Here is a 27,301-nt window from a genome sequence, read left to right as displayed (position 1 = left end):
ACCTCTGTTTTGACATTTACTCTATTTTTGTAATTACTTATGTGTCTGCTTCCTCCATAAGATGCGAGAACTTCAAAGGTAGGGGTGTTTTATCTAAAACAGCATGGTTCGTGGCATAAGGGAGGTTCTCAAGTGATTGAATTAAACTACTGAAATACCATCCCTTGGCCTGTGAGTTCATTTCTAGGGGGCTGAGTGTATATGACTTGTGGGTCAGTTTATAGCTAGGAACTGAAAAGTCATCTAAGCTTCCTTAAAGTCTCTATCTTTTTAATATTTTCATATGGAATTAACTTAATTATGTAAGGGAAAAATTATGCATACTTGCTCTTATTTTAACTGCATGTAAATGATCTTATTTTAACTGTGGGACTCAAAGGTGCTTTACTTCTTTGGAATTGGAGGTATAAATATGTTCTTTCATGTTCATATTGGGGAAGAATAAATTACTCATACTTCTAAAGCTGTGCTTAGGAAATTGAGTACAGGCATACGTCATTTTATTGCGCTTGGCTTTATTGTACTTCACAGATACTGCTTTTTTTTTTTTTTTTTTTTTTTTTTTTTTTTTTTTTTTTTAACAAATTGAAGGGTTTTGGCAGCCCTGCATGGAGCAAATCTTGTTGGCGTCATTTTTCTAAAAGCGTGTTCTTACATCATATCTCTGTGTTACATTTTGGTTGTTCTCACAATATTGCAAACTTTCATTATTACTTCTGTTATGGTGATCTGTGACCTTTAATGTTATAATTGTTTGGAGGCACCGTGAACCATACCCATATAAGACGGCAAACTTTACTAATAGATACTGCATGTCTTCTGACTGCTCTAGGGCCCTGCTGTTTCCCCAACTCCTTCCGTTTCCTTGGGCCGCCTCATTCCCTGAGACACAATAATATTGAAATTTGGCTAATTAGTAACCCTACAATGGTCTCTTAAGTGTTCAGATTGAAAGAAGAGTTCCCTGTCTCTCACTGTAAGTCAAAACCTAGAACTGATTAAGCTTATGAGGAAAGCGTGCCAAAAGCTGAGATAGGCTGAAAGCTAGGCCTTTTGTGCCAAACAGTTAGCTAAGTTGTAAATGCAAAGGAAAAAATCTTGAAGGAAATTACAAGTACTACTCTGATGAACACATGAACTATAAGGGAGCAAGGCCCTAACTGTCTGCAGTTCCATGAAGCCTGAGACAAGTGAGGAAGCTGCAGAAGAAAAGTTTGAAGCTAGTAGAAGTTAGTTCATGAAGTTTAAGGAAAGAAGCTATCTCCGTAACCTGAAAGTGCAAGATGAAACAGCAAGTGCTGATGTGGAAGCTGCAGCAAGTTATCCAGAAGATCTAGTTAAGATAATTGATGAAGGTGTCTGCACTAAACAACAGACTTTGAATGTAGACAAAACAGCCTTATATTGGAAGAAGATGCCATCTAGGATTTCCATAGCTAGAGAGGAGAAGTCCGGTGCCTGCTTTAAAGCTTCAAAGGATAGGCTGACTTTCTTCTTAGGGGCTAATGCAGCTGATGACTTTAAGTTGAAGCCAGGGCTCATTTACCATTCCAAAATTCCTAGGGCCCTTAAGAATTATGCTAAATCTACTCTGCCTTTGCTCTGTAAATGGAACAACAAAGCCTGGATGACAGCGCATCTGTTTATCACATGGTTCCTGACTATTTGAAGCCCACTGTTGGGACCTGCTCAGAAAAAAAATAATCCTTTCAAAATATTACTGTTCATTGGCAAGATACCTGGTCATCCAAGAGCTCTGATGGAAATGTACGAGAAGAATATTCATGCCTGCTAACACAGCATTCAGTGTTGCTGACAGGGCGGCGCAGGAATGAGACACAGACACAAAGTTAAGAATTAAGGGAGCAGGGGGCCCACTGCATCTCGTGCTAAGTGGACAATAATGCACCTCTGCTCCAGTTATTTATTTCAGAAGATCAGGGAGTATATGCTAAATGTCCTCAGGCTCGGGAGAGCCCACCAGATACCTATGTATACATCCTGTTGCATATCAAAAGGAACAATCTATGTTTAGGACAATGGTAAATGTTGTCGTCATAGTCACAAGACACGTATCTTTACAGGGCGGGCCCGCACAGTGTTCCATGCAGGCCTGAGGCTTAGCGTTTGTGCCGGTTTGAATGTATTATGTCCCCCAGAAAAAGCCATATTCTTTGATGCAATCTTGTGGGGCAGATAGAATAGTGGGGATTAAGTTGGAATGTTTGGATTCGGAGATACGCCCCACTCAACTGTAGATGATAACTGATGGGATATTTCCATGGAGGTGTGGCCCCGCCCATTCGGGGTGGGCCTTGATCAGTGGAGCCATATAAATGTGCTGACTCAAAGAGACTGAACGGAGTGCAGCTGGGAGTGATGTTTTGAAGAAGAGCAAGCTTGCTAGAGAGGAATGTCCTGGGAGAAAGCCATTTTGAAACCAGAACTTTGGAGAAGACGCCAGCCACGTGCCTTCCCAGCTAACAGAGGTTTTATAAAAGCCAGTCCATCTCTGGTGTTTTGCATTCTGCAGCATTAGCAAACTAAAACAGCGTTCTAAGCCACCACCCTAGATATGCCTCAGGCAACATGGAAGACTCAGTTTCTCACAATCCAGTCTGCAGCCCATGGATCAAGGAGTGATTTTGACACTCAGACATTTTAGAAATATGTTTCGTAAGGCTGTCACTCCCATAGATAGTGTGATTCCTGTAATGGATCTGAGCAAAGTCAGTTGAAAACCTTCTGGAAAGCATTCACCATTTTAGATGCTATTAAGAACATTTGGTTCATGGGAGGAGATCCAAGTATCAACATTAGCAAGAGTTTTGAGAAGTTGATTCCAACATTCATGGATGGCTTTGAGGGGTTCAAGACTTCAGTGGAGGATCTGCAGATGTGGTGGAAGTAGCAAAAGAACTAAAATTAGAATTGGAGACTGAAGATGTGACTGAACTACTGCAACCTCGTGATGAAGCTTTAATAGATGAGGAGTTGCTTCTTATGGATAAGCAAAGAAAGTGGTTTCTCAAGATGGAACCTTCTGGTGAAGATGCTGAAATGACAATAAAGGCTTTAGAATATTACATAAACTTTGTTGATAAAGCAGCAGCAGGGTTGGAGAGGACTGACTCCAAATTTGAAAGAAGTTCTAGTGTGGGTAAAATGCTATCTAATAGCATCGCATGTTACAGAGAAATCTTCCACGAAAGGAAGAGTCAGCTGATGTGACAAATTTCATTGTTGTCTTATTTTAAGAAATTGCAAGAGCCATAGCTATCCCAGTCTTCAGCACCCACCACCCTGATCAGGTCAGCAGCCAACAGCATTGATGCAAGGCCATCCACCTGCAAAAAGATAATGACTGGCTGAAGGCTCAGGTGATGGTTAGCATTTTTTAGCAATAAAATCTTTCTTAATGAAGGTATGTACATTGCTGTTTTAGTTATAATGCTATTGCACACTTAATAGACTACAGTATAGTGTAACATAATTTTTATATGAACTGGGAAACCAAGAATTGGCATGACTCAATTTGTCGTATTTGCTTTATTGCGGTGGTCTGGAACTGAACCTGCAGTATCTCTGAGGTATGCCTGTTTGTGGGTAGATTATATAGGAAAGCTGTGTGAGACTTAAATACTGTGTTCGGAGGAGAAAAAAATTTTTTAAGATTTTGTATGTTAATCTTATGTATTCAATTAATGTTGATTAATCATAATTGTATTAATCGTAACAATATAATCAGTCATACTATATGATTAATAAAATGATAGTCATTAATCATAACTTAGGATTCTTATGGTTAAGTAATATCAAAATTCTATGATATTGCATACATTCTTAACCCACTATTATGTGTTTCAGTCACCCAAAATTTTATTCTTTGGAAATGTAGTGGAGCAGTAGTCCATGAGCCTGAAAAGCTGGGTTCTTGTACTGCCTCTGCCACTAATTAATGATCTTGGGACAGTCATTTCCTTACCTTTCTTTTTGGCTTCTCATCTGCAAAGTGAGAGATTTGGAGTGACCACATCTCATCAACTTTTTCAGTTCTTTGAATTTCCAGAATTAGAATTTCAGCATTGATTGCATGTTCAAAATTATGGCCCAGATACCAATATTTACTGGTAAAGTTTTCTAGTTCATTCCAACAGTTTCTTAGTTTTCAGTGTTCAGCATCTTGACAAGGCACAGTAGATGGATGAGTGTGGGAAATTTTGTTTATCTTGAAAATTGATGTATTTCTGGACACCGTAGTTACAACTTTGTGGGATATTTCTATTTGAAAACACTTCTAGAAGAACTAAGCAGACATGCTAGGTCTGTCTCTGACTTTACTTATTATAAATAGTTGGAGACCTGGTCCAAGATAGAGAAGTTGATAAGAGTTTTCAAAATGACCTGCTATCTGATAACACTACAGTTTTTTTGAAAGAGATATAGTTCCTTGATAAGTGCCTGTTTTGTAAAGGACATTTTGTGGGTTCTCTGTGCTTGGGTTTTACGATTTTAGTTGTCTATATAATGGCAGGTATCAGATAGCAGGCCACATAATTACATTAGAAGGCAGTATATCTGCCATTTTGTCTAGGCAGCAGAGTGGTGTTACGAACATAACACTTTTGGAGTCAGATCTGGTTTGAATTCATTCCAGCTGTACCATTTTTTTTTCCCCCTCATTTTAAGATGTAAGTCAGAATTGTTGATAGTGTAAAAGGATTAATTAAGAACTTACATAAAATGCCTGGAACATATTATTAATATACATAATAAATCCTGAGCAAATATTGTTTTCCCTTTCCTGGTGGAACATTTGAACATCCTCTTGGAAAAAAAATTGTTTTTTTTTTTTCCCATAGAAAGAAATGCAGGAGTTGAAACTAAACAGTAGTAACTCAGCATCCCCTCATCGTTGGCCCACAGAGAATTATGGACCAGAAACAATGCCGGATGGATATCAGGGATCACAGACTTTTCATGGGGCTCCACTAACAGGTAAGATGGCAACTCAGTAATTCCTCATTTTAGTGAAATTCATTGTACTTCCCCTTTTTTTATGCAGATGGCTCATAAAATCCCCTTGTCTTTTATGTTTGTTCACATGGATATCTATATGTGTCTGTTTATATATGTTAATTAGTAATACCAAAAGTATTTTGTATTACTGAGCTTTTTATAATTCCAAGCAGTAATGAAACAAACTTTATCTGATCCTGTGTAAATAAAGGCTTAAAGAACCCTTTAATGCACATCTCAAAGAAGTTGAGGCTGATGTACAATTATCCCTTATAATTTAAAAATATTAACCAGTACAGTTATGCACTAAGAAATGCCAAATTAAGAACTTAAACCTCTGGGGAATTAGTTTGATGACATTCTGAGATTCAGGACATTGATAGGATATCTTGTTTTTTTTTTTTCAAAATACCGTAGCCATAACATAGAAGGAAGGAGTTTAGAGCCAGACCATATTGGATTTTGAAGTTGTGGTCTGTTTTACTAGCTGTGAAAGTAGTAACCTCTCTGACCCTATTTCTCCATCTGAAACATGGAGGTAATACTTGCCTCACATGATTATTGTGAGCACTTGTATATGTGTTCCAGGTATGTGTTAGGCATTCACCACAGTATAGAGTAAACACTCAGTCTGAGGATACTACAAGTGCTTACTGTGGCTGTGTGCAGAAGTGCTTTGTGTGTATAATTTTATTTGATCACATTAACCCAGAGTAGTAGGTACCATTGTTAATCCCAATCATATAGATAAGGAAACAGATTTTGAAATGTAAATTATCCATTATCATCAGCTGATTATTGATAGAGCCAGGATTCAACCTGAGGTGGTCGAACTCAAAAAGCACTTGCCACTGTGATTCATTGCCCCCAGGAAGACTTTAGAAATGACAATAAAAAATAGATTTATTTTATAGTTGACAGATTCCTAAAATGGCAGTCATGCATATTTCTTTTTAATTGCTTTTAAATCAGGAAAAGTTTAGACTGTAAAGGCTTGGTTAGAATAGCACATTTGTGTGATGATCCATAAGATCATACTTAAGATAACTTCACTCTCCTCTTGAGACAGTGTCTTCTAAATGCAAGGAAATAGAAAAATCTTTGTAAAATCAAACTTACAAAAAATCTGTCATAGAAAAGTATATGAGATGTTGAGAATTCAAACCTTGCTTACTTGAAACCTCTGTGCATTGTTTAGAACTTTGTGTAGAGGGTAGATTGGCTAATCCTTTCTAAGTCTTTTTCAGTGCTATGTGTAATCAATCATTTGGCACCTCTTGAGTCACAATTCCCATATTTTCTCCTGCATGTGTCAAAGGTCTTCTGGTTGTTATACAAACATTCAAACATAACATTCACATTGTCTCATTTTATTCTTAAAACAGTCCTGTAAAATGTGTAGAAGCAGTACATCCTCATTTTACAATTGAGAAAAAATGGAGACACCCCAAATGGATTATTGACAAGGTCACAAAGCAGTTTTGTGGCACTGAAAGGAAGAGAGCCCAGGTCTCCTGATTTCCTGTTCCTTGTTCATAGATTTTGTTTTCCTTAATGAAAGTAAAATATGTGTCAGGATGGTCCTCGTCTTTTAAAAATAAGCTGATTAAAAAACAGAGATTAATATGCTTGTGGGGCATGTTCAGAAGTACTCAACAGAGTACAGAATTAATTACTACTTTCCCATCATGTACAGTCCTGTTAATATTTTGGAGCATTTCCTTATGGTCTTTTCTTTTTGTATACATACAGAATTTTTATGAGGATATGTTGTTATGTAGATGATTTTGCCTGATTTTTTTAATGTAACCTTAAATTCTGAACATTTTTCTTTTAAATATTCTTCAGTGATACTTTTTATGAATATCTGTTATCCCATTATGTAAGAGTTCTGCAAGTTCTGTTCCCTTATTTATGTTATTTCCAGTTTTTGTATTATAAATAATTCTGTGAATAAAGTACTAGGTTTGTGGGATATTTTAAAAATTCTTTTAGTTGGGAAATTTTCATGAAAGAAAAGCTACACCAATTTATTCTCTTACACAGCATCTGATAATGCCATCTCATTGTTCCCTTGCTAGGATTGACCATTATCAGTTTTCAAAAACATCTGCCAATTTGTTAGAATTTTTTAAGTTTAAATTTTTTTATTATTAGGCATGCTAAACACTTAACATTTCTTACTGAATTATCAATTCATGTTCCTTTTTTTCTATTAGAGGATTTTAAATAGGGTCACATAGAGAGCTATTTAATTTTATTTTTTTTTTGAGCAGTCCTTAAAGAATTGCTAGTCACTTATAGTCACTAAACTTCAAACTTTAAGATTCTTGCCTCATCCCTTAGCTTGTTCTGTGTTCTATGCCTGTTTCCTCTGCAAAATATTTGCAAAACAACCATCTTTACCAGGTAGTACCATTAGGTTTCCAAATTCAAATCTGGGCATCTTGAACAATTGTTACTTTTCTTATAACATTGTAGAGAGGATAAATAGACTGGCTAGCCTTTCCTAGATCTTTTCAATGCTTTCCAGAATCTTTTGTTTGGTGCCACTCAGATCACAATTTCTATTTCTTTTTCCATGTACAGGCATAAAAGTCTTCTGGTTGTTTTGTTTTCTGGTAAAATTTGTCATAAACACATGAAGCAAATGGTGTTGGTAGTTTTGCCATCAACGTGAGTTTCTTCTAGTTTTGTTTCCTAGTAAAAGCCACACAAAAGTGATGAAATATAGTTTGGACATCAACATCAGTGTCAATGTGATGTGCCTTTTTTTTTTTTTTTTAAATCAAGAAATACATTTTGTATTACTTGCGAGATCTTTTACACTAATTTGTAAGGTGATTTTCTACCTGAATATTCTCAATAATAGCTTAATTTTACAAAATGCAACTTCCATCATTCTGCAGATTTTCATGACTCACTTCAAAAACTCGGCCCTTGAGGCAGTCAGATGCATTTTGCTTTCTTAAGTCCTTGGACTAGTATATTTCCAGTACTTTTAATATTGAACATAACTGTGCTTTTATTTCATACTGCTCTTTCTTAGAAAATGGACCAACCACTTTCTTCTTGGTTCCTTTTTTGATACTTGTTGTGAGGCGCTTGTCCTTTTTGACCACTGTGGTGCTACTCTTATTCATGTGTCATATTTAGCAGTTTTTCCCAGTTTGTCATTTGATTTATAATCTTCTTTATGGTGTGTTTTGATGTACAAAAGTTTAAAAATCAATACAGTTAAATCTTTCTTTTATTTCTATTGCTTTTATGTTTATAGTTCTTGCCTAGATAGTCTTAACTGTAGTATAGACTTTTTTAACAGTGTTTTCTTTTTTTTTGTTTTTTTCTTTTTTTGTTTTTTTAGTTGCAACTACTGGCCCTTCAGTATATTATAGTCAGTCACCAGCATATAATTCCCAGTACCTTCTCAGACCAGCAGCTAATGTTACTCCCACAAAGGTAACAAAGCAATAATTTATAATTTATAAATATCTCCTTTTTAATTGTTTAGGCTTCCTTCAGAGCAATTAAAAGAGTAGTTAAGTTTTAAAAGTTATATGTCCCCCACGTTACAGATATTTTTCTTTTCTTTCCAGATACACAAGTTACAATTCTTGGTAACCTTCTTTTTATGTTATAGTATACATACTTAGAATATTTTTTAATTGGGGAGGAGGTGGTGGGCCCATCATTGTTCTGTTTTGGCAGAAATAGGACTAAAATGTCTTATCTTGCTGAACTATGTGATAAGTAATTATAGGCTTCACATGGCTACATTGCTGTCATTTGAAACTCAGTATTTAAAAAATGGTTGAATGTGAGGACTTTGAAGACAGGGGGTTTGGGTGTATTAAGACCTTGGCACCTCTGCTTACTGACCTTGGGCAAGTTTCTTAACCTCTCTGCATCAGTTGCCTCATATGTAAAATGAGGATAATAATACCTTAATTCATAGGGTTTTTGAAGGTATTAAAATGAGATAATATATGTAAAGTTCTTAGACCAATGCCCAGTTGGCACATTGTAAATTCTCAGTAAATGTAATGTTAGTCTTCATCATCATCATCATTATTGTTAACATCATTTTACAAGTTGTTTAGGAATGAAGAAGATATTTATTCTGTATTCATTGTAGGAGAAGTAGATGCTGTTACTTGTTAAGATGATTTTCATTATATGCCAAGAAGGATTATATGCTGCAAAGGTCTTTGTAGTAATGTTGTCTCTTAATGATATACCCCAGATATCTTCTTTACCTAATAATACTCATGTTCAGGGTTTGTGAGAATTGGGTTTGTGTGAAGTTATCTGTAGTTTCATCGGTAATCTACAAAAAAATTTAACTTTTCTTTTAGGGTCCAGTTTATGGCATGAATAGGCTCCCACCTCAACAGCATATATACGCCTATTCACAACAGATGCATACACCACCAGTGCAAAGCTCATCTGCTTGTATGTTCTCTCAAGAGATGTATGGTCCTCCACTGCGTTTTGAGTCTCCTGCAACTGGAATTCTATCACCCAGGGGTGATGATTACTTTAATTATAATGTTCAGCAAACAAGCACAAATCCACCTTTGCCAGAACCAGGTTATTTCACAAAACCTCCAGTTGCAGCTCATGCTTCAAGATCTGCAGAATCTAAGGTTATAGAATTTGGAAAAACTAATTTTGTTCAGCCTGTGCCAGGTGAAGGAATAAGGCAATCTTTGACAACACCAGCACATACAACACAGCCAGCTACCTTTAAATTTAACTCAAATTTCAAATCAAATGATGGTGACTTTACATTTTCCTCACCGCAGGTTGTGACACAGCCCCCTTCTACAGCTTACAGTAATAGTGAAAGCCTTTTAGGTCTCCTGACTTCAGATAAACCTTTGCAAAGTGATGGCTATAGTGGACCCAAACCAATTCCTGGTCAGACCGTTGGACCTCGAAATACATTTAATTTTGGAAGCAAAAATGTGTCTGGAGTTTCATTTACAGAAAACATGGGGCCAAATCAGCAAAAGAATTCTAGTTTTCGTCGAAGTGATGAAATGTTTACTTTCCATGGTCCAGGGAAATCAGTATTTGGAACACCTGCTCCAGAATTGGCAAACAAGAGTCAGGAGGCAGACGGAGGAAGTGCCCATGGGGATGATGACGATGATGGTCCTCACTTTGAGCCTGTTGTACCTCTTCCCGATAAGATTGAAGTAAAAACTGGTGAGGAAGATGAAGAAGAATTCTTTTGTAATCGTGCAAAATTGTTCCGTTTTGATGCAGAATCCAAAGAATGGAAGGAACGTGGAATTGGCAACGTAAAAATACTAAGGCATAAAACATCTGGTAAAATTCGCCTTCTCATGAGACGGGAGCAAGTATTGAAAATCTGTGCAAATCATTACATCAGTTTAGATATGAAACTGACACCAAATGCTGGATCAGACAGATCTTTTGTATGGCATGCTTTTGATTATGCAGATGAGTTGCCCAAGCCAGAACAACTTGCTATTAGATTCAAGACTCCTGAGGAAGCAATGCTTTTTAAGTGCAAGTTTGAAGAGGCTCAGGGCATTTTAAAAGCTTCAGGAGCAAATGTAATCACAACAACAAATCAGACTATGAGGGTTATAAAAGAACCCACAAATCATGATAACAAGGACATTTGCAAATCTGATGCTGGAAATTTGAATTTTGAATTTCAAGTTGCAAAGAAAGAAGGGTCTTGGTGGCATTGTAGCAGCTGCTCATTAAAGAACATGGCAACTGCTAAGATGTGTGTATCATGCCAAAATCTAAACCCAAATAATAAAGAGCTCCTTGGTCCACCATTAATTGAAACTATTTCCACTCCTAAAACTGGCCCAGAAAACACTCAAGATAGATTTGCTTTGATGACTCCAAAGAAAGAAGGTTACTGGGATTGTAGTTGTTTAGTAAGAAATGAGCCTACTGTATCTAGGTGTGTCACATGCCAGAATACGAAGCCTACTAACAAAAGTGGATCTTCATTTGTTCAGCAAGCTTCCTTTAAATTTGGCCAGGGAGATCTTCCCAAGTCTGTTAACAGTGATTTCAGATCTGTGTTTTCTGCAAAGGAAGGACAGTGGGATTGTACTGCATGTTTGGTACGAAATGAAGGAAGCTCTCCAAAATGTGCTGCTTGTCAGAATCCAAGAAAACAGAGCCTGCCTACTTCTGTTTCATCTCCTGCCTCTTTTAAGTTTGGTACTTCAGAGATAAGTCAGACTCCAAAGAATGGATTTGAAGACATGTTTGCTAAGAAGGAAGGACAGTGGGATTGTAGTTCATGCTTGGTACGAAATGAAGCAAGTGCTACCAAATGTGTTGCTTGTCAGAATCCAAGTAAACAGAGTCTGTCTACTGCTGTTCCAGAGCCTGCCTCTTCAGAGACAAGCAAGGCTCCAAAGAGTGGGTTTGAAGGAATGTTCACCAAGAAGGAAGGACAGTGGGATTGTAGTGTTTGCTTTGTAGAGAATGAGAGTTCTTCCTTAAAATGTGTGGCTTCTGATGCCTCTAAACCGATTCATAAACCTTTTGCAGAAGCTTCTTCAGCTTTCACATTGGGCTCAAAAACCAAGTTAAATGACTCTTCTGGAGGTCAGGTGGGAACAGGATTTAAAAGTAATTTTTCAGAAAAAGCTTTTAAATTTGGCAGTACAGAGCAAGGTTTTAAATTTGGACATGTGGATCAAGAAAATAGGCCTTCATTTACATTTCAGGGTTCTTCTAATACAGAATCTAAGTCCACAAAAGAAGGATTTAGTTTTTCCATCCCTGTGTCTGCTGATGGGTTTAAATTTGGCATTCAGGAGTTGGAAAATCAAGAAAAGAAGAATGAAAAGCCCCTTGAAAATGATACTGGTTTCCAGGCTCAGGATGTTAGCAACCAGAAGAATGGTAGTGGCATGGTCTTTGGTCAGACTAGTAGCACTTTTACCTTTGCAGATCTTGCAAAATCAACTTCAGGGGAAGGATTTCAGTTTGGCAAAAAAGACCCTAATTTCAAAGGATTTTCAGGTGCTGGAGAAAAATTATTTTCATCACAGAGTGGGAAAGCGGCTGATAAGGCCAGTACGTCTGCTGACCTAGAGAGAGATGATGATGCCTATAAGACTGAGGACAGTGATGACATCCATTTTGAGCCAGTAGTTCAGATGCCTGAAAAAATAGAACTTGTTACTGGAGAAGAAGATGAAAAAGTTCTTTACTCACAGAGGGTAAAATTATTTAGATTTGATGCTGAGATAAGTCAGTGGAAAGAAAGAGGTTTGGGGAACTTGAAAATTCTCAAAAATGAAGTGAATGGCAAACTAAGAATGCTGATGCGAAGAGAACAAGTATTAAAAGTATGCGCTAATCATTGGATAACTACTACAATGAACCTGAAGCCTCTGTCTGGATCAGATAGAGCGTGGATGTGGTTAGCTAGTGATTTTTCTGATGGTGATGCCAAATTAGAGCAGCTGGCAGCAAAATTTAAAACACCAGAGCTGGCTGAAGAATTCAAGCAGAAATTTGAAGAATGCCAGAGACTTCTATTAGATATACCACTTCAGACTCCCCATAAACTTGTAGATACTGGAAGAGCTGCCAAGTTAATACAGAGAGCTGAAGAAATGAAGAGCGGACTGAAAGATTTCAAAACATTTTTGACAAATGATCAAACAAAAGTCACTGATGAGGAGAGTGAAAGTTCAGGATCAGGTGCTGTCAGTGCTTCAGACACAATAAAGCCAAATCCTGAAAACACGGGGCCTACATTAGAGTGGGATAACTATGACTTAAGAGAAGATGCTTTGGATGATAGTGTAAGTAGTAGCTCAGTGCATGCTTCTCCATTGGCAAGTAGCCCTGTGAGAAAAAATCTCTTCCGTTTTGGTGAATCAACAACAGGATTTAACTTCAGTTTTAAATCTGCTTTGAGTCCATCTAAGTCTCCTGCCAGACTGAATCAGAGTGGGACTTCAGCTGGCACTGATGAAGAATCTGATGTTACTCAAGAAGAAGAGAGAGATGGACAGTACTTTGAACCTGTTGTACCATTACCTGATCTAGTTGAAGTATCTAGCGGTGAAGAAAATGAACAAGTTGTTTTCAGTCACAGAGCAAAACTCTATAGGTATGATAAAGATGTTGGTCAGTGGAAAGAAAGGGGCATTGGCGATATAAAGATTTTACAGAATTATGATAATAAGCAAGTTCGCATAGTGATGAGAAGGGACCAAGTGTTAAAACTTTGTGCCAATCACAGAATAACTCCTGACATGACTTTGCAAAATATGAAAGGGACAGAAAGAGTGTGGGTATGGACTGCATGTGATTTTGCAGATGGAGAAAGAAAAGTAGAACATTTAGCTGTCCGTTTTAAACTACAAGATACTGCAGACTCATTTAAGAAAATTTTTGATGAAGCAAAAATAGCCCAAGAAAAAGATTCTATGTTAACACCTCATGTTTCTCGTTCAGCTACTCCTAGAGAGTCACCATGTGGCAAAATTGCTGTAGCTGTATTAGAAGAAACCACAAGAGAGAGGACAGATTTAATTCAGGGTGATGATGTAGCAGATGCACCTGCAGAAGTTGAAGTCTCTAGCACATCAGAAACTACAACAAAAGCTGTTGTTTCTCCTCCGAAGTTTGTCTTTGGTTCAGAGTCTGTTAAAAGCATTTTTAGTAGTGAAAAATCAAAGCCATTTGCATTTGGGAACAGTTCAGCCACTGGGTCTTTGTTTGGATTTAGTTTTAATGTACCTTTGAAAAATAACAATAGTGAAACTAGTTCAGTAGTCCAGAGTGGATCTGAAAGAAAAGTGGAACCCAACAAATGTGAACTATCAGAGAACTCTGGTATCAAACAGTCTTCAGATGGCAAAGTCAAGAATCTCTTTACTTCCCTTCCAAAGGAACAGTCTTCAACTGATTACACATTTAAAACACCAGAAAAGGGTAAGTGCTTAGTCTTTAGACTTAAGCAGAATTTTTCTCTTTCTTTCTTTTAGTGTTTATCTTAATGCAGTCCTTTGTAAGATACTAATGTTTTAGTTGAATTTGGGTCAGAAATGGTGCTTTATATGCTGTGAACAGCCAAAAAATATTTGAGAGGATTTTTTGCTCTCAATAAATAAGTTTACCTGTGAGTGTTCAAACAAGAGAGATTACATGTATAAGCTATTTTAGGAGAGTTCAATAATTGGAATATATTTATACCATGCTTAGGGCAGAGCAAAAGAACCTATTATGGTACTAAAGCTTAGTAACTTATGGGCTTGATTCATGAGCAGTAATTCAAGTTTGTTTTTTTTTTCCTCAACATGAGGACTGAAATGTTCACACTGTATGTAAGTTGGTCTTGCCACCATTTATTAAATGAGCAAAGAAGGAAACCATTGGGATAAATGAATAAATAAGAAAAACAGATTGATATAACTTGAGAGATTCTCTGGCTTTTTATATTTTAAAAAAATTTGCACTGTTTCTCAGAATATTAAAAAAATGAAATACTCTTTATTTTCTAGGATTTAACTTTAGTCTTTTTAAATCTAATCCAATGGCTTTTTGGACCAGCACCCCTTCCTCACAGCCTGAGAGCAAAGGTACAGAGGTAGCATTCTCTGTATGAGGTGTCCAATTTTTTTTTTTTTTTTTTTTTTTTTTTAGCAGTTGGTAGTCTTTAGCAAAGTAACAGTGGCTGTTTAAAATGAAGTACTTAACTCCACAATTTGCATGTTAAAGACTGCCAGTTTAATCAGAGTACCTTTTGACTGGTGGCATAACACCTTTTTATGCTTTTTTTTTAATGTACCTGGATGTCATGTTTTCTTGTTTTGAGATACATCGAGGTGGTGCTTGTTTTTCACTGCTTTGTATTTTGTTGCTCTGTTATGATGACCTATACTTTAACCCTTATCTTTATTAATGTCTGCCAGTGTCCAAACGTTATGGCAGCAGTGTGTATATAGTAATGGAACAGAGTCTCTTTAGGGTTAACCTTTTGGACATGGCTTAGAAAAACATTGTATTTGAAAGTAGACCCCGATTTTAACAGCCGCCATTATATACCTGGTATGTTATATATGTAGTACAGATCATTTATAAAAGTAGATATTGGTACTAGAGTGGAATAATAGGAAACGGAATCCTCGAGCAAATGTAGGGAACTCAGAACACACTATTAATGTTTAATAACATACAGTGTTCAGTAACACCCATGTTACATGCTTTCAAACAAGTACAGTGATGAAGCCCTTGATTCCTGGGACTTCAGTTTTAAAGTATAGCAGTCATAGTACTGGCTAAGACAGCTCTTAACCTTTTATTCTCCAGGATTCAATCTTGGAGAAACTTGTGTGAAGACTCTGGATTTTATTCACACACTTTGGACACAGCCTCTGTGAGCCCTAGGTTAAGAAGCTCTGGCCTGGGAGCAAATTTACCCATATATACTACTGTAGGACAAAGAGCCTTATTCTTTTTCAAGTCTGAGAGCAGTATAGTACCAGGGAACCTTAGACATGAAGACTTCAGACATGAGGAAACTGAGGCCTGGGATATCTGACTTACCCAAATCAGCATTCTAGCCAGTAGGAGACTCTTCATCTTACAGTGTTCTTTTACTGTGTCTGGCTAGGAATTGATACTACATTTTTGTTATTAATGAAGGAGAGTGAGAGGCAAGTTTAACATTGTAAAAGGAAGAGCTCTGGTTCTGTAAAGTGGTGCTGTAGAAATACTAGTTTTGCGTGTAAATTAAATTTTTCTAATAGCCATATTTTTTAAAAAGTAAACAGGTTAAAAAAAACCATGAAATTAATTTTAACATTTTATTTGACTCATTATATCCAAAATACCATTTCAACTGCTAATCAGTGTAAAAAACTAATGAGATATATATCACATTCTTTTTTTTTTTCAGTAACAAGTCTTTAAAATCCAATGTATATTTTACACTTAAAACACATTTCAGTTTGGACTAGCCACATTTAAGTGATCAGTAGCCACATGTGGCTAGGCTACTGTTTTGGACAGTATAGCGCTAGAGAATATTTCCCTAGCACCAGTTGGTATGCCATACTTTGCGAATGGCTTACTTTTATCAATTCCTTTAGCCAGAATTCTTTAGAACAGAATAGATTGTATATAAAATTCCTACCCCACCCCCTTCAGTTTTTTGCCCCCCCCACCCCCTTTTTGGCTGTTTTTTCAGCCATAAAAAGTATCTTAGATTCTTGCAGTATTATTTACCCACAAGGTAACAGCTTTTATTTAAATTTGTCTAGTATTATACTTTAAGATATGCAAAACTGGATGTAACTCTAATCATCTCCCATCCTCGGCAATTGTTAACCTTCCTTGTAGGAACTAATTAAGGTTGGCTTTCGAATATGGATGCATATTCATATGTATACTAATCTTTGCTTACGATGGCTTTAAGATTTTTCCAGTTGTTGCAAATGCATGGATATTTTCCTAAACTATTGTTTAGCATCTCAAATACGGTTATGACATACTTTAATACCTTTTTTAATTATAGAAGGTATTTTTATTTCAATGATTAGTAAATGAAAGTATATTTTAAAAAATAGATTTCTGTGTTCTGTAAAGGTTTTGGTAGAACACTAAATCAGGCTGCTCATTGTAATTCTTGATATAGAGAGCTCTGTCTGCATCGAAATATGTGGTTTTATGATTTTTATTTTCAGTTAGAATATTGATATTAATACTTACTCAAAACCTTGTATTTATCAGTTTTTTAAAAAATTTCTGTTATAGCAAAAGAGAAGCAAAAACCTGAAGATCTTCCCTCAGATGATGATGTTATCGTTATATATGAGTTAACTCCAACCCCTGAGCAAAAAGCCCTTGCAAGCAAGCTTAAACTTCCTCCAACTTTTTTCTGCTATAAGAATAAACCAGATTATGTTAGTGAAGAAGAAGAGGATGGTAAATTTTTTGTTATTTAAAAACACTCCTACCATTCATGCTAATCTTAGAAATTGGGGGTATGATTAAGTTATTTTAACCCTGCTTTTTAGAATTTATTACTGCTCTCTGTGCAGGTAGATATTTACCCTAGATCTATGTGTAAATAGTCAATGAATGTAATGATCAGAGGAAATGCATTCATTTATTAAATGAGTATTTTTGGAGGGCTACCATGTGCAGAGCAAGCATTTTGAGGGGACTGAAAGCAATCATAATTTTCTTGGCATTCTAGAAGGGGTGAGAGAGAGATGAGGCAGAGAGAGGTCAGATAGTGGAACATTTTCTAGTCCATATCAGTTTTTTAAGCAAAGGAGTTAAATGATCAGAAAAATTTACATAGGATATAGAGGATTGGGTTGTGAAGACAAGGAGATAGGAAGATGAGATAACTTGATATTAAAGCAGCTTAAGAGAAGAGCCTGAAATAAAACTCTTAACTGTAGGGAGAGGCATTAGAGATAAAGACTTGGCAAAATTGGTTGCTATTTGGATATGAAGAGTGAGGGAAAGAAAGTGGGAGATAATCCCTAGGTTTCTGGGTAGGGAATTCCCTGATTCTTACTAGAAATTCTTTTATTTAATACAATCAATTATACTTTAAGATGAAGATTTTGAAACAGCTGTCAAGAAACTTAATGGAAAACTATATTTGGATGACTCAGAAAAATGTAAGCTGTTGGAAGAAAATCTAGCAGGTATGTTGAGAGAAAATTAACTAATTATGTTTTTTAAAATCTCCTATGTAAAAGGAACCTCCTAATCATTTCTGTAACTATCAAGTTTACTTAATATGCCCATTGTGATTTAGAATATTTAAAATAATATTGTTTTGAAAATATTGTTTTCCTAATGGACCCTGTTCCCCATTAGCTGTCACACATCTTGTTATCTGGGTCTGTAATCTCTAGATTATATAGAGGACCACTGTTGTAAACTATTTTATCTACTTCTATTTTTAATGCAGTTTTATTGAGATATATTCACACACCATACAATTCAAAGTATGCACTCATTGGCTTACAGTATCATAACATAGTTGTGCATTCACCACCACCAATAAATTTTAGAACATTTTCATTACTCAAAACAAAACAAAACATAACAGAACCCAAAACATCCTACACCCTGTATCCCCCCCTTATTATTGATGCCTGGCATTGGGGTGGAACATTTGTTACTGCTGATGAAAGAATATTAAAATATTACTGTTAACTATAGTCCATAGTTTACAGTAGATGCATTTTCTCCCATATACCACTCTATTGTTAACTCCTTGTAATAGTTGATGTACATTTGTTCTAGTTCATGAAAGAACACAGGGTTCTCTGTGTTCCACAGTCCCATGTTTTAACCTCTAGGTTTCCTTCTAGTGACATATAGGACTCTAAACTTCCCCCTTTCAACCACAGTCACATGCATAATACACTGCTATTAGTTGCACTCACCAAAATGTGTTACCGTCATCACTGTCCATTTCTAAACATTTAAATTCAAGCTAGTTAAAAATTCTGCATCTATTAAGCATCTATTCCACATTCTCTAGCCTCATATTTCATCTACTTTTTTTAACTTTATTTACCTGTGTTCGGATTTTTCAGATAATGAGAAAGAATGTATTATTGTTTGGGAAAAGAAACCAACACTTGAGGAAAAGGTAAAAGCAGATACATTAAAGCTTCCACCTACATTTTTTTGTGGAGTATGCAGTGATACTGATGAGGATAATGAAAACGGGGAAGACTTTCAATCAGAGCTTCAAAAGGTTCGGGAAGCTCAAGTAAGAAGATCTCTTTTTTTTCCTCATTCATTTACCTTTTTAAAGGCAGTATAGTTTAGAAAGTTCTTGACAAATGGTAATAATGGTTGGTGGCTAGCAGATAGATTGGACGGTTTACCAATCAGCTATAGCCAGGGAAGGTGGACTCTTGTTCTGTAAACACACTTCCCTGTGTGTTTGTAGATTTTGGGGGTGAGGGTATTACTATAATACCAAGAATGGTGTACTGTAGTTCATTTTTTGGTGCAAGTTAGTTTATTCTAGGATGGGTGGAAAGGAAATAGCATTTGAAATCTAGTTCTCTGGCCCTGTATCTTGCATTGTCAATAATATAACGATTTGATTAGTCCAAATGTAGTGATTATTTTGACACATGTAAAATCTCTGTGTCTTAATTTGTATTCTACAGAAACTGAAAGACAATTATCTAGTAATTGTTTACAATTTAATATTGACATATATTTAGAATGGTTCCTTGCTCCATCAAGGAATGCTATTGGAAAAGTAGTTGAAGTGAGGTATAAAAGTCCTGTAGTCAGTTATGAATGGTGGTAGTGGTTTATTTAAATGATATGTTGCAAAAGATGTGATCCAACACATGGTTTCAATCTCTAAGAAACTTATCCTTCGTAGTCTGTCCGACACTGAGGAGTCCAGTTTGCCTGCTTTTTCTAGCTGTCCCCCTGGGATGTGCCAGCAGGTTTAAACTTACTCAGCCATGTACCTTCCCATTTATAAACAGATATATTTGAGGAAGATTCACCTTTAAAGTTCCTATATCAATAGCCTCACTATGCTAAACAAATCATATTTCACAATCACCCAACAGTTTCCCTAGATTCTCTGGAAGCAAACAACATTCAATTTCTCTTAAACTTCCTCCCCAATTCCTGGCATTCGGAGGCTTTACCATGCAATTATTTGTTTAGCAAATATAAAAATAGTCATAATTATATAAATTTGGATTGTGCAAACTGAAACAGCAATATAAATATAGGCTTATTTTTTAATGAACAAATCTGTTTTCTGAAAAATAATTTCAGAGCTAGTCGGCAGAGTGAATTGTATGCTGTTTATTCTTTTTCCATCTTGTGCCACTTCATCTGGTATACAAGTATTTGGTATTTTTTGTTAGTGGTAGTGTATAGAAATATGGATGATTTTGTATATAGATTTTGTATCTTGTGCCCTTCCTAAACTCAGTTATTAATTCCAGGAAATTTTTTTGTACATTCTTTGGACATCACATTCTCTGCCAATAAGGGATTGTTTTATTTCTTCTTTTCCAATCTGAATGGCTTTTATTTCTTTTTCTTTTTTTATTGCACTTGCTAGGACAGTACAGTATTGATTTGAAGAAATGAGAGTGGGCATATAATTTTTACTTGTGGGGTCTGATGTGTTATGGTATTGTTAAAAAAAATTTATCATCCGGGATATTGGTTAGTAGTTTGCTTTTCTGGTGCTATCTTTGGCCTCCGTGTAACAGTGATGCTGATATTGTAAAACAAGTTGGGATGTATTCTCTCTGCTTCTATCTTCTGGAAGAGTTTGTGTAGAATTGGTGTCAGTTTTCCTTGAAAGGTTGGTAGTTTTTACCAGTAAAACCATCTGACACTGGATTTTTTTTTTTTTTTTTTGAAAGTCTTTTTAAATACAAACTCAACTTTTTAAATAGATACAGGACTAGGTACACTGTGTCTCCTTGAGTAAGTTTTAGTGATTTCTGTCTTTCAAGGAATTGGTCCATTTATCTAAGATGTCTAATTTATGTGTATAGAGCGTTGTTCCTGGGAACTCCTTACTATTCTTTTAGTGTTTGTAGGTTCACTGTTGATACATCTCATCTTTTCTTCATGATGTCTCTTCGTTAATCTGGTTAGAGGTTTATTTATCAATTTTAATTTTTTTTTTTGAAGAGCTTTTGACTGCATTGATTTTATCTATTTCTTTTTCTATTTTCAGTTGCATTGATGTCTGCTTTTTATTTCCATTCTTTTGCTTGTCTTGAGTTTATTTTGCTCTTTGTTTGGTTTCTTAAAGTGGAAGCTTAAATTACTGATGTAAGACTATTGCTCATTTCTAATACAGGCATTTATTTCTACAAGTTTCCCACCAGGCACTATATAGCTATATCTCACAAATTTTTATGTTTTTTTTTTTTCTTTCCATTTTTATTCAGCGCACTATTTTCTAATTTTCTTTGAGACACCCTATGTGACCTAAGGATTAGATAATATTATGTTGCTTCTGAATACTCTGTGGTTTTTCCAGATATCATTCAGTTAATGATACCTAGTTTAATTCCATTATTGTTTGTGAACATATACATTTGAATAATTCCAATTCTTAAAAATTTAATGATGTTTGTCTTTGGCCTGGAATACGGTCTATCTTAGTGAATGTTCCATGTTCCATTTAGAAGAATGTATAGTGTATAGGCTTGTTGTTGGATGGAATGTTCTTTAAATGTTAATTAGGTCAAGTTACTTGGTGGTGTGTTATTCAAGTCTCATACATCCTTGCTAATTTTTTGTATGCTTGGTCTGTTGATTACTGAGAGATGAGTGTTGCCAAGCCTAATTGTGGATTTGTCCATTTCTCTTACCAAAGTTTGTTCCTTATACCTTGTTGCTCTCTTTGTTGAATTTTCATATTGTTTTTCTGTTCTCTGTTTCATTTATTTCTGCTGTAATCTCTATTATTTCCTTCCTTCTGATTACTTTGAACATATTAGATAATATAATGTGGCAACTATGGAAACCATTTCTACCCTTCCAAGGGTGGTGTTGCTATTTTTTAGTGCCTTTCCTGGATTAATTCTCTGAAGTCTGCTTTTCCCATAGTGTGTGGTTAAAAGTCTGCTCCATTAGTTTAGTGATCAACTAATGATAGATAAAAGATTTTCTTAAATATATTGAATTAATAAATAAGTCTTTCACTGTTTGCCTAGGGGTTTTGTGTGTGCCTTGGAACACACTTTCAAAAACTCAGTGATTTACAGTCTGCCTTAGTCTTAACTTTCTGCTTGTACTGAGGTGAGGGATTCTCTTCTCAAGTCTTACCTGGGCATGTAAAGCCCTGTATGTGAGTGCAGCCTCATGATCACCAGGGATATATAAGAACGTTTCAAAGACCCTTATTGACTCTTGTTCCTCAGATCTTCCTTTTACATATTTGACCAGGCTCTTGTTTGCCAAAACTAGTATCACAGCCTCTGGCAGCTGCGATGTTAACCAGTTGCTACTGATTGTTTGAAAAATGTCACAGGGATATGATTGTTCTTGGAGAGCAAATTCCCAGCCATATCAAATAATGACCTGCAAATGTTTTTGTGTGTGTGGTTTTTTTTCCCCCCAGGAAGCTGTGACTGAGAGGTCAAATAATGACATTGCTCTGGGGATGGGACCATTTGAGGTCCTCCAAACCCATTCTGCCCCCTCTAATGACTGGAAGGCTGCTGGTTTTCTTAGCTACCATAGTTGTCAGGCTGCTGGTTTTCAAGATTACTACGGGGCTGGGGGATGGGAATAGGTCAAGTTACAATGCCACTAACCCAGTTGTTCTCACTGAAGGTCACCAGTTTTTCTGGAATAAACACTTCTCAGATTGTTGCAAGTCTTTGGTTTAATTTCCAGAATTCTGTAAAAGTTGATTGACAGTGTTAGTGGTTTCATTGCTTCTCTGCAGGTGTATATTTACAGACGTTCTCATTCTGCCATTCCAGAAGTGGCAAATTGACCTCTTTATCATGATGTAATGTCCTTTTTGCCTAGTAATTTTTCTTGTTCTAAAGTCTGGTTTATCTGATATTGATACTTAAGCTTGCTTGTGTGTGTTTGCACAGTATATATTTTTCAATACTTTTATTTTTAACCTATTATATCATTATATTTCTTATTGATAGCATTCTGTTAATTTTTAAAATCCAACCTGATAATCTGTTTCTTAAATTGTGCATTTAGATCATTTACATTTAATGTAATTTGTGACATGGTTGATTTTAGGCTTACCATTTAATTTTTAGATTTCTGTGTGTCCCTTCTATTTTTTCATTACTGTTTCCCCTCTTACACCTTCTTTTGAATTATTTGAATTTCTTCAGTATTTTAAATTTATTGTACATTTTGCACTAGTGATACATTTTTTTTTTAGTGGTTGCTTTGGAGATGATAATACACATATCAAAATTTACAGAAACTATTTAGAATACTATTTTACCATTTCAAGTAACATACAAAAACCTTACAACCATATAGGTAGGTCCCTTACTTCCATTATAATGTAGTGATGTATAACGTTGTCATGAATTACATCTACAGCAGAAATCCCATCTCTCAGGTTTTGCTTTCAATGTCGTATTTTTATGAACATAAAAGGTGAAAAACAGTCTGTTTACCCAAGTATTTACTATTTCAGTAGTTCTTCCTTCTTTTGAATTTTTCTAGGATTTTATTGCTGTCATTTGCCTTCGACCTGAAAAAAGTTCTTTTCATTAGTATTTCTTTAAAAGCAGATATACTGGTGACAAATTCTCTTTCTTTTCTTTCATCTTAGAATGTTTTCATTTCTCTCTCATTCCTGAAGGTTCTTTTCAGTGGATAAGATTGTGTTGACAGTTCTTTCTTTTCAGTGCTTTAAAAAAAAAGTTACTGTATTCTTTTGGCCTCCCTCATTTCTGATGATAAATCTGCATTCATTCACATTATTTTCCCTCTATATGTAATGTGTTGTTTTTCTCTACCTTCTGTTAATATTTTTCTTAATTTGATTTTTAGCAGTTTGACTATGATGTATCTGTTGTTGTTTTTTTATGTTTATCTTTTATGGCATTATTTATGTTTCTAGGATCTGTAAATTTATGTCTTTAACCAAATTTGGGCCTTTTCTGATATATTTCTTCATATTTTTTTCTGCTCCAGTTTATTTCTCTTTCCAGGGACTCCTAGGACAGGAAGATTAGATCTTTTGATATCACACAAGTCCCATGGGTCCTAAATTTGTTTATTTAATTAAATCTCTGTCCAGATTACATACTTTATTGATTTGAACTGATTTCACTGACTCTTTCCTCTGTCGCTATCATTGTGCTGTTGAACCCCTCCAGTGAATTGTTCTTTAAATTAATAGGCTTCACTTTTTAGAGTAGTTTTGGGTTTATGTTAAAATTGAGCAGGTAGTTTAGAGAGTTCCCATGCGTCCTCTTTCCCCACAGTTTCCCATATTAACATCTTGCATTAGTGTGGTACATTCACTACAATTACTGAACCAATACTGATAGATTGTTATTAACTAACATCTGTAGTTTACATTACGGTTCACTCTTTATCCAGTTCTATGGTTTTGACAAATTTATAATGCCATGTACCCATGATTACAATATCTCACAGGGTAGTCTCACTACCTTAAAAATCTCCTGTGTCACTTTTGGCCCTCCCTCACCAAATTCTCTGTAGTTTTGCCTTTTCCAAAATGTCATTGAGAGTCATACCATGTAGCATTTTCACACTGGCTTCTTTCACTTAGCATTAAGCACTGACTGATCTTCCATGTCTTTTTGTGGCTTAATAGCTTAGCTCTTTTTATCTTCAAATAGTATTCCATTGTATGGCTGTACCACAGTTTGTTTATCCATTTACCTATTGAGGGACATCTTGATTGCTTTTAGTTTTTGATGATGATGAATAAAGTTGTAAAAAACATTTGAGTGTAGGTTTTTGCAGGGATATAAGTTTGCAACTCATTTGGGTAAATACCTAGAAGCATGATTGCTGGATTATATGGTAAGACTATGTTTAGCTTTGTAAGAAACCATCAGACTGTCTTTCAAAGTGACTATAATTTTACATTCCTACCACCAATGAATGAATGTTCCTCTTGTTCCACAACCTTGTCAGCATCTGGTATTGTCATTTTTTAAATTTTAGTCATTCTAATAGATGTGTTGGTGATATCTAATTGTCCTTTTAATTTGCAGTCCCTAATGACATGATGTTGAGCATCTGTTCATGTTTATTTGTCACCTGTATATCCTCTTTGGTGAGGTATTTATTCATATTTTGTATGCCTGGAGTAATTCTACTTGGTTGTGTTGCATAGATTCTTTTAATACTATGTTGGGTTTGATTTGCTTGTATTTTGGAGAAAAATTTTGCATCTGTGTTCATGAGAGAAACTTGTTTATAGTTTTCCTTTCTTGTAATGCCTTTATCTGGTTTTGATTTTAGGGCAATGCTGCCCTCATAGAATGAACAAGGAATTATTCTTTCTGCTTCTATTTTCTGGAAGTGATTATAGAGATTTTGTATCATTTCTTCCTTAAATGTTTTTGTAGATGCATAAGTGAAACCATCTGGGTCTGGTGCTTTCTCTGTTGGAAGTCATTAATTGTTGAGGCTATTTTTTTTTTTAATAGATAAAGGCCAATTCAGGTTATCTGTTTATCCTCTTGTGAGTTTTGGTAGATTGTGTCTTTAAAGGAATTAGTCCATAGTTTAGGATGTCAGAGCTCTGTGAGAAATACCTCACAATGGTTGGCTTAAACAACAAGCATTTTATTATCTTACGGTTTCGAAGTCTAGAAGTCTAAAATCAAGATATTGGCAAAGTCATATTTTACCCCAGAGTTAGTAGCATTCTGGTGATGACAGTCCTCCATCACATAGCAATCCCTCTCTTCTTGTGTCTGCTTTTCTGGTTTCTGTTGACTTCGGCTTCTGGGTCTTCTGGCTTCTCTGTCTGTGTCTGAATTTCCTGTCTTTATACTGCCTCCAGTAATACAGATTAAGACCCAACCTGATTCTATTTGTCCTTACCTTAATTAATAATACCTTCAATGGTCCTATTTACACATGAGTTCACAAAACCCATGCAGAGTAAGAATTGACTCCTTTGTGGGGTACATGATTCAGTCCCCATCAGTCCACTCCTAATTTACGGCATTTGTGTGCTTACAGTTGTTCATAATATTCCCATATTATCTGTTTAGTCTCCATGGGATCCGTAGTGATAGCCCCTCTTTCATCTCTGATATTAAGTAATTTGAGTTTATTTTTTTCTTGCTTAGCCTGACTAGAGGTTTACCAGTTTTATTGACTTGTTTCCAAAGTACTAGCTTTTAGTTTTCCTGTTTTCGGTTTCATTGATTTCTACTCTATTTCTTCTTTTTGCTTTAGGTTTATTATTATTATTCTTTCCCTTGTTTCCTAGAGTGGGAGCTTAGATTATTGGTTTTAGAGCTTTCTTCTTTTCTAAAAAATACATTCAGTGTTAATATATTTATCTCTAAGCATTGCTTTTGCTGCATCCCACAAATTTTTGTTGTATTTTTATTTAGATCAAAATGTTTTAATGTATTTCTTGAGACTTCTTTGACTTATGTCTTATTTAAAAGTGAGTTGTTTAATCTCCAAATATTTGGGATTTTCTAGCTATCTTTTTGTTGATTTCTAGTCTAATTCCACTTTTGACTCAGAGCATACTTTGAGTGATTTCTGTTCTTTTAAATTTGTTAAGGTGTGTTTTAAGACCCCGAATGTGATCTGTCTTGTTGAATGTTCCATGTGAACTTGAGAAGAATGTATTTTCTGCTATTGTTGGATGAAGTATTTTATAAACTTTTTCTTCTATTATATTTTTCAGTTCTGAAATTCCCATTTAATTCTTTCTTTATACCTTCTATTTCTCTGCTGAGAAATTCTGTCTTTTCATTTGTTTCAAGAGTATTTGCCTTTAGTTCTTGGAGCATTGTTAAAATAGCTTCTTTAATATCTTTTTCTGATAATTCCATCATGTTTGGGTTATTTTCCTTCCTCCTTCCCTCCTTCCATGGTTCTCTGGCAAGAGAAAAGGCTCTTGTTGGGGCTTTTTCTCTGTGCCATTGGCAATTCCAGATTTTCAGGCTGCTCTAGCACCCAAGGTGTGATATATGGGAGGCAAAAAAGAAAAAAAAGCCAACAAAGATCTCACCACCAGATTCTCTCTCAAGTCCTAAGATTCTTAGTCTACCTGCTTTCATCCACCCTTGAGAGTCTTTTTCATAGCTGTTTTACCTGTTTCAGTCTAAGTGTTTCTATTGTAATTATTGAGATAAGGTGGAATGTGGAGTGGGAGGTAGGGTGGATTGTGCTTATTCCATCTATTCTAGTACTGGAAGTTCTCAATTTCTTTTCAAATATGGTATATGACATTTTCTAGAACTCAGCATTTACTGGCATATTAATTTGTGACTTCTGCTCTGCAGAAAGCCCACAGTGAAGAAGTGACGAGCATGGTGGACAGTATTTGTTCAGGTGGAACTAAGGTGACCATACCACTTTTCGGTATATCTGAAGAACCTGATTCTATGACCAAATCTCTTAGTTCAGCACCTCTTTCTTCCGGAACTGAGGACAAACCTGTAGATTTGTCTGCTAGGAAGGAAAATGATGGAGATTCTACAAGCCAAGGTAAAGTGTTTACAAAAAATTTCTGGGCATGCATTACATAACGAACACATTTTTGAGATGTTAC

General features: G+C 35.6%; 1 protein-coding gene across 5 annotated transcripts in view; it reads left to right on the top strand.

Annotated features, from left to right (window-relative positions):
- RANBP2 (RAN binding protein 2) overlaps positions 1–27,301 on the top strand; it is a 69,083-nt gene that overhangs the window by 36,176 nt on the left and 5,606 nt on the right. For 3 of the 5 annotated variants that reach the window (XM_037807141.1, XM_037807142.1, XM_037807140.1), the window contains exons 18-24: positions 4,863–4,998; positions 8,384–8,478; positions 9,375–13,977; positions 16,801–16,971; positions 17,616–17,708; positions 18,612–18,790; positions 27,033–27,237. In XM_037807141.1, coding sequence (XP_037663069.1) covers positions 4,863–4,998; positions 8,384–8,478; positions 9,375–13,977; positions 16,801–16,971; positions 17,616–17,708; positions 18,612–18,790; positions 27,033–27,237 — 5,482 coding nt within the window. Of the gene's footprint in view, positions 1–4,862; positions 4,999–6,421; positions 6,914–8,383; positions 8,479–9,374; positions 13,978–16,800; positions 16,972–17,615; positions 17,709–18,611; positions 18,791–27,032; positions 27,238–27,301 lie in introns of those variants that run through there. The other 2 variants (XM_037807143.1, XM_037807144.1) reach the window with 2 other exon arrangements.

The sequence above is a fragment of the Choloepus didactylus genome, chromosome 17 (assembly GCF_015220235.1).
Source record: "Choloepus didactylus isolate mChoDid1 chromosome 17, mChoDid1.pri, whole genome shotgun sequence".
Classification (NCBI taxonomy): Eukaryota; Metazoa; Chordata; class Mammalia; order Pilosa; family Megalonychidae; genus Choloepus; species Choloepus didactylus.
The sequence above is the reverse complement of the archived record's forward strand: the minus strand, read 5'-3'. Positions and strand labels throughout refer to the sequence as shown.